The sequence below is a fragment of the Hirundo rustica genome, chromosome 5 (assembly GCF_015227805.2).
Source record: "Hirundo rustica isolate bHirRus1 chromosome 5, bHirRus1.pri.v3, whole genome shotgun sequence".
In the NCBI taxonomy this organism is placed as follows: domain Eukaryota; kingdom Metazoa; phylum Chordata; class Aves; order Passeriformes; family Hirundinidae; genus Hirundo; species Hirundo rustica.
In genome coordinates this window covers 8,346,207-8,359,537 of record NC_053454.1, presented here as the reverse complement: position 1 = coordinate 8,359,537, position 13,331 = coordinate 8,346,207, and the positions used below count along the sequence as shown (strand labels likewise).

The 13,331-nt window shown below is 37.7% G+C and overlaps 1 protein-coding gene across 2 annotated transcripts in view; it reads right to left on the bottom strand.

The window, feature by feature from the left end:
- Window positions 1–13,331, bottom strand: part of FAM193A (family with sequence similarity 193 member A) — a 78,143-nt gene that overhangs the window by 35,662 nt on the left and 29,150 nt on the right. For both annotated transcript variants that reach the window (XM_040065270.2, XM_040065271.2), the window contains exons 2-6: window positions 9,381–9,446; window positions 6,496–6,741; window positions 4,130–4,296; window positions 3,705–3,872; window positions 1,407–1,641 (exon numbers count right to left, since the gene is read on the bottom strand). In XM_040065270.2, the coding sequence (XP_039921204.1) occupies window positions 1,407–1,641; window positions 3,705–3,872; window positions 4,130–4,296; window positions 6,496–6,741; window positions 9,381–9,446 (882 nt within the window). The remainder of the gene's footprint in view (window positions 1–1,406; window positions 1,642–3,704; window positions 3,873–4,129; window positions 4,297–6,495; window positions 6,742–9,380; window positions 9,447–13,331) is intronic.

Genomic DNA, 13,331 nt, shown 5'->3' with positions numbered 1-13,331 from the left:
ATTTTGTCAGGAAAGGAGTTGACCAGGGAGCTCAACCATCTTCTGTTTCCTCATGGCTATTATTTCAATCTCCCATACCTACTAGTTCACAATAGTTGCCAGGAAAAAGGTATAAAATGGTTGTTTTCTGATCAGCTGTGTAATTCTGGTACTCATGGGTTCATTATTGGCAGATCCACTTGGAGAAAGCTAAGGTGCACTGCAAACCATTCGCTTTTCAGCTACACAAGCTGCAACACCAACGAACCTCAAGAGCAACCTTCGCAGAAACTCAATGACTGTTAAAAGCAGCCAATAAACAGGAGACAGCAGTGACCTCACATCTGTATCTAAGTGATAAAGCTGGGAAAGATAATACAGACAACAGCAAATACAGAACATTGACAACGAAAAAAACCCATCAGATATGCTCAAGTTTCTTAGAAGAAACATCTTCAAGCTTTGCCAATTTAATTTTATTGACAGCCCCACCTCAGCAATGAAACTGCTTCCTCTCCACTTTATATCCTCACCTATGGCCATCATAGTGTATGTTCCATCCATCTTTTCCTCTCTTTACCCATCCAGACAGACACTTTCACCTAACTGGCAATAAAATCCAAACTCCCCATTTTAACCACTTTTTTTTTCCAAAGCACAAAGCTTACACAAGAAAAGGGATGGACAAGATGATGACATTAACAAAGGATATACAAGAAAGGAATAACAACAAAATAGGATTAATAATCTCCTAAGAGGTTAAACAAATAGAATTACAGAATTTGTTTATGATATTACTCACTCAATAGACAGTTACTCAAGAAGAAATTTTTAAGGCTACTGCCTATTTTATCTCAAAAATGTTATCCCAAGCCTAACATCACTATCAGTTGACAAAAAGAAGCATTTAGGAAGGAAAAACATTTAGGAAGCAAACGGAAGAACATGAGAAATAATAAATTACATAGCAGATTAAGTCTGAGGCAACAAAATCTCTTCAAGTAGCATCCTAGATTGTGAGTGTAAAGTTGAACATTTGAAACAATTTAAGTTAATGCTACACACAGAAGTTGGTGTCACTTAATCATGGTTGTTGAGGGGCCATTAAAGATCGACAGAGAAGCGTTTTCCACATTAGGATATCTAATATTTTGTAAATCTGATAAAGATTTGTTTCAGAGTAAGTGCCACAAACAACACCTCACCTTTTTCTTTGTGAACAAAAAATAATTTCATCAAGCCGCTGTAAGAGACGCCTACTCCACACTTCTCTAACTGCATTTTAAGAACCTCCCTGTCTCTAAGGATGAACACAAAAAGAACCTTACAATTTACAACCAGAGAAGACACCTGAAAGAGCCCAGGAACAACTGTGTCAGCATTAGCCCTGGCAAGCAGGAGCACAAAGGCTGTTTCCTCAGTCTTACCAGGGTAACTAGGAAGGCGCTGATTGTACACGCTGCCTGACAGAGTGCACTGTACTCTTCAAGGAGGAGTGAGATGAACTGCTGTGCCTGCGGTGGCCCTTCTGTCGCTAACGTTGATGCAACCTTAGATCCCAGGGACAAGTGTCTGAGCAGGCGAACCTTCATTTCCAGCACATATTCCCTAGCTTGCTGCTCCAACCGTTGGTAAAGCTGGTACGGATCTCTTTCACAAAGCCTTCATTTTTAGAGTATTTGTGAGGAAAAAAAAAAAAAGAAAAAGAAAAAAGAGAGCATGTAATCAACAGTTTTCATTTTCCTAGAAGTATTTACCAGTTAGTATTATCATCATCAAAAATAACCTCAGTAGCTCAGGTTTAGAGAACTACTTTAAATCTCAGAGAGCACAGTCCGGTCCCCTACTTCTACACTTAGGGACTGAGATCCTGTGTACCCTTAGGACTAGGATGTCAACACACATGAGGAGCAATCTGATTTAGGACTTTACAATTTCACCTCAACTTGTGAGTTCAAAATCTTAACTCCATTTGCATCCAACCCTGCAGGCACCTAGACTCTTCAGATAAGCTTCTTCACAACTTCTCCATATTGTTCTTAACATGTGATAAATTCGTGTCTACAGAAGAAAACTGAACAAGATGGCTGCTTTGAACCACTTTAAATAATTCAATTTCACTCTAAATTTCTGTGCACGGAATATAAGCATGTACAGAATGCTTTGGGTTTTTTACAGCAGAGGGAGGTGGGAAAAAGAAAGGAATGGGGTAAACACTTTAGAGTTAGGTGAATAGAAGTCTGCAGTCTGCAGCTATCTAATCTGTGCTTTTTCCTCACCACTCACAAGGCAGTCCTATCATACCACCATCAAGCATCCCAACACACAATAGGGACATTACTTGGCACACTACTCATTCCAACAAAAACGACTAGACACTCCATTTTTTGCCAGCTATGTCTAACAAGAGCCAAGCAAGCAAGTGGGAATTTCTGTCTTTTAAACAGTTACTTGGCCACAGCAGGGTCTTCTGGATCCTACCTAAATGGAGGAATTTTTTTTTTTTAATGCATTCAATACCTACATTGGCTAGCTTTGTAAAAATATTCTGCATGATACTAGCACTACAGACTGGACACACGGCTGCCTGCCCAAACCATATCCTTTTTTTATTTTACACTTTATACACCATAAGGAACTCACATGAAAAATAACCAAACTGTCATTTAAGGTTTCTTTGAGATCCTGTTTTTATCTTTGCATTTTAATAATCTCACTCAAAAGTGAAAAACAGTTCTGAGTAATGAAAGCTCCTGAGTACATAAAGTTAAACAGTGTATGTTCTGATTTCCAAAATTTTCCCATTAAAGTGACGCATAACATCAATAACCACTTTAGCTGTGATTCAGTTTTAATTACCAACACACTATGCAACACTTAAACATCTTTGATTTCTAAGCCTATATTGCATGTTTTGATCACTTAAATAAACAAAGTGTGACTAATAGGGAGGGACACTATATTACTCTGCTTGTACCAACTCACTCTCAAAACCAAACAGTTTTTACATAAACGAAGTGCAATATGCTTATTTAATTATCTATTACAGCCAGTTCAGGTGTACAGTCATATTAACAGCAGTGCTAGATGAATTTCGCTTTCAAATGTGTCTTTACCTCACCAGAATTTAGGTTCAACTAGAAATTGCACATGAGAACTACAGCTGCTCACATCTCAGTATATCAAGCATATAGGGAACCTAGCAGAAAAAAACCCCACCTTGACCACACATTGAGTTAGAGAGAAACTGAGATGATCCTAAATCCTTTAAGGTTTGCTATATTATTCTTGAAAGCAAAAAACCCTAAGGATCACTGAGGCTCTCATTAAGCCCATTTTCACTTCAACATCTACAAATGCTAAAACTGTAAATGAGAATGAAATTGGAATCTGCCTCATCTAGGGGTCAATGTCCAATATAACTTTTTTTTATTTTTACAAAATTTCTTCCAGGTGTTACAATCATGGTAAGGTGCAAACACTAACTACTACTACTAACTCAGGCTAGTTCCACAAGGTAAGATTTTTCATGTGGGCCAATTCAAACTTAACACTGTCATATAAATAAGGCCTCTTGAAGAATAACATTCTGGGACCCTTTCATAATTATGCATTTATATTCCTACGACAAACAGCATATGAACTTAACAGCTTCCCATGCATTCAAACTAGTATTGAAAATTCCTGAATAAAACAGAATTAATGTTCTTTGAAGTTAATAATACCTATCCACCAGCTCTTTCATTCCTTCTTTATCTGGTACCAACGACTGGTCTTGGTCATCTGCCAAAGGGGTCCCAGCTTGACGATAAATACACCGAACCATGTATCTGACTTCGGACCAGTAATTCTGAAGCTGCTGAGGTTCACGTTCAGGCTCTGCTGAATTTTCTCTGCATGTGAAGACAGAAATAATTACCCTTGATTTGTATGCATCACATAAGTGTATTAATCCCTACTATTCCAGAAAAAAGAAAGTACATCTGAAGATGCCTAGAATAAAGTATGAAACTGGGTAAATACTGCCATCCAGGAATTACTGTTACTGTCAGACAACCTGTTTCAAGAGTTTAAGCACACTCCTACAAACAAGCTAGAACACTGCCAAAGGCTGACTGCATCCACCGTGCTGCTGAGGTTCAGTTCTTACCTGCGTTCATTACAGGCTTCACAGTTGCACGCTATGTCTGAAGGAGAGGAATTGCTAAGATCTGCAGCAGGCACTGTCTGTGCACCAACAGTTATCCTTCCTCCTCCTACAGATTCCTGCTGTGATCCACTGTTTCCAAGAGGCATGTGCAAAAGGAAATCTTGGCTCTGGGAAAAAAAAAAAAACAAACAACCCAAACAGTTTATAAGGTCTGAAATGCTATTAGGTAGACAAATATTAAAGGAACAATTCTTAGTGCTGCATGTATTTTGGGAGGACTCAGAATCAGTCTTTCAAAAGCCTAATAAATGCAAGAGATGGACAGAGACCAACAATACAAACAGAGCTTCATTTTTAATGACCATAACACACTGGTTCTAATTATCACCTTGATGTACTTCAGCATATACAATGAACTAAGCTAAAGGAAGGCTTGCATCATCCACACAGTCATAAACCAGCACTATCTCTTCAGTCTCCATGTAACAGAAAGTTTGGCTTCTGGAGCTTAACAATCCCTTCTAGCAAAAATCATAAAATCTCCTTGTTTGTAACAGTGAGACAAAATTTTATCATAGCAATGGATCTTAGAAAGCTGCTGCCACTGGAAATGGTATGGAAGTGGATGTGATCTCCTGTGCACAGTGCTGTTCAATTCTAGCACAACACAGACCACTTGTCCAAGACTGCTGCTATTTTTGTCTCCAGTTTCTCTCACTTCTCTGGGCTCCAGCCCCACCACATGCCATGCTTCTCTCCTGTGCCCTCCCAAGTCTGCCACCAGATTTCCCTGGCACCAGGCAGAGACTTCTCTCACATCAGCAGTGTGACTGCGGGTGGTTTTTTTGTGCCCCAAATCCTGGATCAGGATGCAGACATAGCTAAGAACAAAGCTGCATGCAGTTGCTACCAAGCAAGCTAATGAGAGCAACAGCAACCTGAACACTGGAACATCTTCAGCAAACCACCTGCACTCTGACTTGCAGTCAACTGGGAACAATTTGTATTTTTTTAGCTAATTTTGGCTTTTTTTCCCAGCTGGCTTCTCTAATTTGACTAGTCACCTAATTCATATAGTTGCCTTTTTAAGTCAAGCTTCTAATCTTAGAAAATCTATTTGCTGTCTGCTTTTAAAAATTCTTCTTTAAAAAAAAACAATTGCCAAATTAAAAAAAATGTAGTTTTTTTTAAACACCTGGAGTATCTGTAACTTAAGAAAACATTTAGGAAGCAAATCCTGCCTTTCTTGCACATCTAGGATACTCATTTTCTCTACTAGTTCCTTAACAGAGTTTAAATGTGTCAAAACATTTGACTCAACTGAATGATAACGTGCCTCGGTCTTGCTGTGCTTTGAACTCTCTAGGATGTGTTTACCACCACATCAACACCATAATTTCCTTAGATGTAAGATCTTTTGATTAGTTTACTACCCTTGTTAACAGCAACGTTATCTGTAAACACAAATGATACACTCTTAAATTTTCTTCACAGAAAATCCTTAACTATATTTTTAACCCGAGTTCAGCGACACTCCCACAATCCTTCTTCACAGTGATTTACTGAAGTAAAAACCTGTATGTGCCTGTTAGCTCTCTGCAAGGACATGTCAGCTGGAATCCACACTACTTCCAATTATCCCAAGTGTGTGACTTCCCAGGTCAGTCGTGAAGACTTGGTTCTGCAGTATAACATTTACTTCTAATGAGGTTTTGCTGGACCTGTCAACAAACTTCTAGCATCTTCCTAAAACACTAAGCACAGCTCTTACATGAGGTTGAATTCACAACTTGAAATATTAGCACCACGTATTAAATTGGTACTTGTAGTGCTACCAAGACTAGGAAACTGTAACATTCATGGCATGCAAAGCTGTGCTTCTTTATTAAAAAATACAGAAGAGAAAAGACAGCAAAACTCAGAAATCTGCAGGGAGGCATCAGTGCAAGTGCAATGACTCAGTAAGTCCACTGAAAGAACAAGGAAAATTCAGACAGTTTACATCACAAAGAGAGGAAAACTCAATATGAGCACACAAAATAGAAAAATGTGTAATGAGTAAGGTCATGTTGCTAAAGTAGAAGAAATTGAATCTAAGCACAGGGGATAAGAACAAAGCTTGAGATCCAATGAATTAAAAACCAAAACTTCAGTAAAAAACAGATCCAAACCTTGCTCTACTTAAAACTCCACAACTTAGAACCAGAACTCCTCACTTTCGGAACAACTTCCCTGTTCAATTTAAATAAAACCAACACTAAATCGGCTAAAATGCTTTTTAAGCACAGTTCCAGCGGTTCCAAAGCACAGTGACATGCAGCCCATAATTAAGCATCTTCTCTGTCTACTGTGGTACTTGAACTTACCACGAGAGACTGCTCTATTGTAGCGTGCCTCTCCTCCTTTTCGACTGTTCTTCGACAGTCTGGACACACCCACAGTGGAAGATGCAGCATACTGTTGGCTTTTGGAGATGTGGAAAGTGCTGTTTTGCTAGAATTTTTGATTCCGCTCTCTGAAAGCGAAGTATCTTTTCGTTCACTTCTACAAAGAAGACAATGCTCGCCAGTTGTATACGGTGCCCTTTGGCCCAAGCCAAAGGTAAACGGTGTCTGCAAATAAGTGTTTTGATAGATGAATGGTTATTCGGAGAATACAGAACAGAAAAGATATTCTGATATTTGAAACAAACAATGAAACCCCTAAAAAACAACACACATATTTTACTAGTCATTATAGAACGGTGAATACTTGGAGTGTCTCAATATCCATGAGGCAAACAATTCTGATCATTAATACACTCCCATTTAAAAAGAAAGGTTTTCAAGAGCATGGTCTACAGTCTTTCCCTCCAAAGTATTTTGGCCTAGATGTAATAATCTAGTAAGTAAAATTAAAAAGGGATATTTACTTTTACTGTCACGGTTTACAAATAAAAAAGAAAAAGACCTCCTCTTTGAAGCTCTGTGACACTTCCTTTTATAATACTACCTGAAACAAAGTCACTTTCAGCTAAGATTATTATAAAATAAAAGTTTAAATCAGTTTCAACAAAACAAATCAGTAGGGTCCTAAAATCCACCATCAGCTATTGAATCAAGTAGACTTGGCAACTTACAAGGACAGAGGTACTTCAAAACCTAAATTCTTTTCCAAGATGCTACTGTGCATGAACCTACGGTTCAGCCATGCAATGCTGATTCTTCACCAAGGCTGATAACCAAAAACAACCCAGGCAGCACAAGACAAAGAAAACCCAACTTTATGAGACATAAGAGAAGATGAGTGGAACAAAATATCATGTAATGACAGAATCACAGATTTGCCCCATTTTATTACCACTACTAACTCAGCCTTAATTAGTAACATCTTCTATGTAGGCATCAAAACAGTTTAATTCTTTCTCAAAGAAAAAGCAAACTTTTAAGTAATTCAAGCATTGATCTTGATGCTACTCCAATCTCAATACCAACAAAAAATATAGCTTTAAAGATCTTGTAATTTGAACTGCACAAGCACAGGTGACCAGTTCTTTAGGGCAAAGGACCAGTTCAAGCTAAACCACCCACTCTTGTCTTCACAGCAACAACAAATCAATTCTCTATTGCTGACATCTAAAGAAAAACAGCAGAGCATTACAAACTCAGATTTTTGTGTTCTTCACATTTGTAAAACTGACAGACTCAGCAATATGGAAAGGAAAACTAAGAATTCTAGACATAAAAACCCAAAAGACACACTGATTTCATCTCCACAAATACCTTCCTATCTTTCCAAAGTTCATGAGAAATCTAACAGATTTAGTAAGAACAGCTAACCTTTACTCACTGCTACCACTTCTAGAATTTGCACCTAAGCACTAAGGCAGGATAAAGAACACAATCTCTCCAGGAGTCTACTGCAGGTTTTTAGAAAACCTTTTCATGCAGGGAGACTCCCCCAGCTGAAAGGCTGGGACTGACCAACTCCTTTATAGGCTCTACAAGCACCTTGTAGAGTAAATTTCCCAAGTTAGACATTCCTCTTGGCTGACCGGCACCGGCAACTAAAGATCTCATTGCCTAAATCCCCTGCAAGCAGCAGGATATGGCTCCTTATCCCTCAGCCCTAAAACTTTCCTTCTTAATTTTTTTTGAAGCCAGATTAAGTCCCTGTTGGAATGATGACATCTTCATAGCTAGTCTGCAGGCAAATCCTTATGAACACCATTTGCAGGACATCTTCCAACAAATAGGAAAAGAAGAGGACAAAAACGTAAAAGTTCAGAAGCTAAGACAACCTGACACTTAGCTCTTCTGCAAAGGTAAAGGTCATGGCAAACACACCTCAGCCACTCTGTAGGGACTCTAGAAGTTGTGTGTGTGTAACTTGCTTAAAGCTGCACCACAGTCATTAAAAAGCCATAGCAAACACAAGAGGTACAACAATCTTTGTTCTAGCCAGACTCAGTGAAACCGCGACAATCTCCCCACTGGGCCCATATTTACAACAGATGTGAAGCTCAAATTAAAGGCCTTGGTTCCTACAGCACAATGCAAATCAAGAATCAAAGTCAGAACTGTGACAAAATCTAGACCATAAGCATCTCAAATACCTGTTCTTACTCCATCCTACTAAAATGAAGCTATAAATTGCAGTTTCTTATTTATTTAAAGCATGATGAACGCAGTGGCTGTTCATGTGACCATTTCAACAGGAGCAGGTAAACTCTTGCTGGATTAGGAGAGCTTGCAACTAGGTCACATTTGTATGTCTCTTCAGTGTCATCAGAGCAAAGTGCACATTTTGTGAAAAGCATATTTTTCCACTAGTCAAGCTTCAAAAAATGTGGGATGCATCTCTGCAAGAAAACACCCCATCTCACTTTGTCTCTGAAACATGTTCAGATATAACATTCATAAATGAAAGCTGGAAGTAGGACAAGTTGGAACAGAAATAACTGCATCTCTGCTACGTATTTAGATTTACTTCCAAGAATAACTTTATTACCATAAAACTGCATAGATTTTAACATCCATGTCCAATTTCAAGCGTACTATAACAATAAAGTTTTACTTAAAAAAAGCTTTCACTGCTTTTTAAAGCTTGAATAGGAAATCATCAGAAACTGACTTCAATTAGCAACATCCCAATCTTACACAGCGTTCTTTCTGAAGAGTTGGATTTAGTGCCTTTAATACTGCGTAACACCTTCTCCCATTAGTAAATAATTCTGCTTTTATTTATACCCACAAAATTTGACTGCACATACCTGAGAAACACCTGTGAATTCTGATCCAACAGAACTGTCTGTAAACTGCGTACCATTTAGCGAAACCTGGAAAAAAGTAACAACAGATTGGTTACAACAGTTGAGTTTATTGCTAAAAGAGCTTTATTGAGTTTATTGCTAAAAGAGCTTTATAAAAATTAAGCAAAATCTTCCTCAATATCTGAAGATTGATACAACAGCTTTTGAAATTTGAATCATTGCTCAACTGCAGAGATGGAAATATTCTCTTTTGTAAAAAAGTTCTACAGATGCAAAAGTATGGATTTTAAACTTTTGCACTATAGTTGCTTCAGCAGCAACTCTAAGCTGGAAGAACTGATACAGGAAAACAGCAAACTCATAAGCAGAATTCCATTTTTCCTTCAATATTTGATTGTTTGCACTTAGCTTTTTAACCTAAGCAATTAACAAAGATTCTTGCCTTTTGAAAGTTGAATACCATACTGCTTAGAAACATATGCAGTGCTAACCAGAGTAGTCCACAGCAAGCCTCCCCGTGGCGTTGAGCTATTCCACTGCAGCAGGTTCCCTGCCCCAGGTTATAACTCATACAGAAACCTCTGAGACCTCTTCTACACAAATGCTACAGAGACTACACCAGACAGCCATGAAGTATCTTTTACAAGCCCCAAGTGTTCTCCCACAGCATTATTTGAGGACACTAAATCAAGAGTAAAGTCAAGACAATGTATGAATTCAAGTCAGTGAGAATGAAGAGCCCTAGATCATAACAACTTGAAGAGAAGCCATTTCAATTTTAAAAAATGGGAAAGGAGAAATAAAGTCAGTCAATTATTTTAGTCTCTCCTTTGTCTTGAGCACTGGTTGAGCTTTTGAATTTCAAATATCAATTATCTAATGCCTCTGTTCCACCTTTCACATGTTTTTGCTAAACTTTTTTCCGCCTCCAGTTTCCCACCCATTGCTGTTGGATATTAGTGTTTCTAAGACAACTCTAAAGACCACAATAAAACCATTCTGTCTGACCAAGAACCCCCAAATCTTGTGCACTGTACTGACAGGATTCAGAAAACATTTCTGCCCTGTGCCCAAACCATAAACTCTAACTGGAGCTGTCCTCAGTGCAAAGAAGCATCTTACAGTTTTATACATCTCACAGCATTCCCAATTGCTCAGTTTAGAGACAGGGAGATTATGGCAAATCCACTGTCTCCAGTTGAATTTTTCCAAAGGCAAAGTGGGGGATTGACAAATCACTGCTAGAGAAAGTACAAATAAGAAATCACACAACTTCACTTCCATACCCTCTGCTATCTTTCCAGAGTCAATATTTAAGAAAAAAAACCTCATATGCAAGTCTAAAATTATGGGAATAAAAATGCTGATGTGGAATGAGTTCTCTATTTTTATTTAGACATTTCCCAAAAAGTCGAAAAAATGAGGGTTGTTTGATTAAAAGAAGTCTTCATCAAGAAAAGATATCTTCCAGTCTGGATATCCACTGGTTATTGGCATGCATATACATTCAAAAATAAAGAAACCAGTATGAAAATTTAGAATGAAATAGTCATCTGCAGCTAAAAACACTTTTTTGGAGAAAAGTAATAAAAAGAGAAATTTATCCAAAGACATTACTTATTCATTAAGGGACAACATTTACCTTCTCTACATCCAAGATAATGATAATGAGAAATGCATGAGCCATCACATCGAAACATGCAGGCATTGAGTGACCAAGCTAAAGGTACTTCAGAATGTTACGAAAGTAAATACAAAAACTATGGGAGGTCTTTTAATCCACTAAATGTCACAGAAAGCCAAGACAAAATACTGAATATTGGGAATTATTGCTCCATGGAACAAGCTGTCAGAAAAGACAGCTCTTGATCCTAAGCATTGTGCAGAATTTGCTTAAAAATATTAGTGTAAACCCCCCCAGAATTTAATAGTGACCTAAATATCTGCAGGAGGAACAAACACCAAGGAATTTAAAGAGAAGAATTAGACAAATAGGAGGAAACAAAGAGAATCAACAAAAACTAAGTGTCTGTAGGCAATGAGATATAAGACATTGTATGTGAGGCCTAGAGGAAACATAAAAATCACAAAAAAGAAAGACTTAATTGGGGATGAATAATTGACAGACAAGCAAGGAAATGGCTAAATAACAGAGAAAATATTAGAAGAATCTTGTAAAAGTTGTCCAAATGAGGCTCAAACAATATTAAGCTAAAAACAGAAAAAAATGAGACAGTCTCACAAATAATTTGGGCAGGAAAGAAAAATATAAAAACTACAACTACATCCTTTCTTGCGACACACGAGATGCAAGGAGCCTGTCAGGATTGGTAAGGTTACAGCAAATAAACAAACACAAGCATTAAAAAAAAAAAAAAAAAAAAAAAAAGGCAGCTTAAGTAACCTAAAGTCAGGGCAAAACCATCAGAATTATTTTTTGCATGTTCATGTTCATTAGGAGGAACTTAAAGATATTCTCCCAGTGAAAGGCCTTTATGGAAAAGCAAAGCATGGCAAGAAAAAAACCAGAACAGTACAGAGAAAATAGACAAGTGAAAAATTAACAAACCAAGAGTGGATGACATTCAGCTAAGAGTCCTAAGGAAGCCCAAAGGACCTCAGAGTTGCACCAATAACTACAATATGTTACTGCTTGCTTTGTGCTTCACTAGTACTAGAGGAGCAAAAGACTTTTTTTATTAATTATTTATCAAGTTTTCAAAAGAGAAATTGCAGTTATCCAAAGTCTGCAACAAGAAAGTGCCTGAGATGACAAAGCTAGCTAATAGCACTAAATTCTTCATGTAACTAAAGAGACTGGAGAATGGCAGAAGGACCTTCCAAGATCTAGTTACTCTGCCATATGTTGACAGATACAACTCTGTGCAGAGAATTCAAGTGGCAGTGACAAGCTACACAGCTGTCACTCTAGATTACTGTGACATTTTTATTTAACTAAAAAAGCCTTATTTTTTCATTCCTGAGTATCCTTTTTAATGATTTTAATGTTTTGTATTTTAAAATGCTATTTTGTGAAGGTAAATGCCGTAAGGAAGTCTGACATGGATGATGAGGAACATCTGAATCTCCACAAGCATTCTTCACCATAATGGAAAGTGTGTGTATGTGAAGTATTTCTGTTCTTACTATGAACTTTATTTACAATGGAAAATATATAGGGAAATAATCTTGTGTTTCTTGGAAGTTACTGTCACGCTAACCCACCTTCTCCGAAACGTTGATTTTCCTGGAGAATAAGGCATGCAACATCTTGGCACAGCATAATTCGCATCAGAAAGCATGAAGAAACAGGGAATCACAGGTTTAAACAATACTGCCTGATTACACCAGAATGACCTTGAAGAACCAGTTGAGCAATTAGAAAATAAGCACTCAGAGACTGCCATAATTTGCTCTAATAGCCTGTCACTATTGAAAGCAGACCTTCAGGAGGCTGAGTGACACACTCCTAGACAACACACCCCCATCTGTCTCACGACTGAAGCCTTGTGAAGCCGCACAAAGATCATGAAAGTGAGTGTGATGCAAGATCTCAGGGGAGCTCAGGAAAAGAAAAGCACAGGAAGGAAAGGCAGGTTTAATTCACCATCACTGAACCCTAAACTGTTCAAAGGAAATGTGATGCTTAGGGGGAAAAAAAAAAAAAAGGCAAAAAAAAAAAGGCAAGATTGAATGAAATTTCTTCCAGAGAAAAACAGCAAGGATAAATAAATTGCACTGGTTTTCTCACAGGCAATAAAAAAGACAGATCAGAAAAAAACCGCAATGTTACCAAGAGACACTTAATTCTACAAGGTCCTAATATGATAACTATATTCCATATCACTTGAATCAGTTACCTTATTTTTTAATAGGGAGGTGAAAAATTAAGTTTGTTGAAACATCTGTCAGTATCTGAGTAACACTAAAGAAACTTCAGCCCTCCCAAAA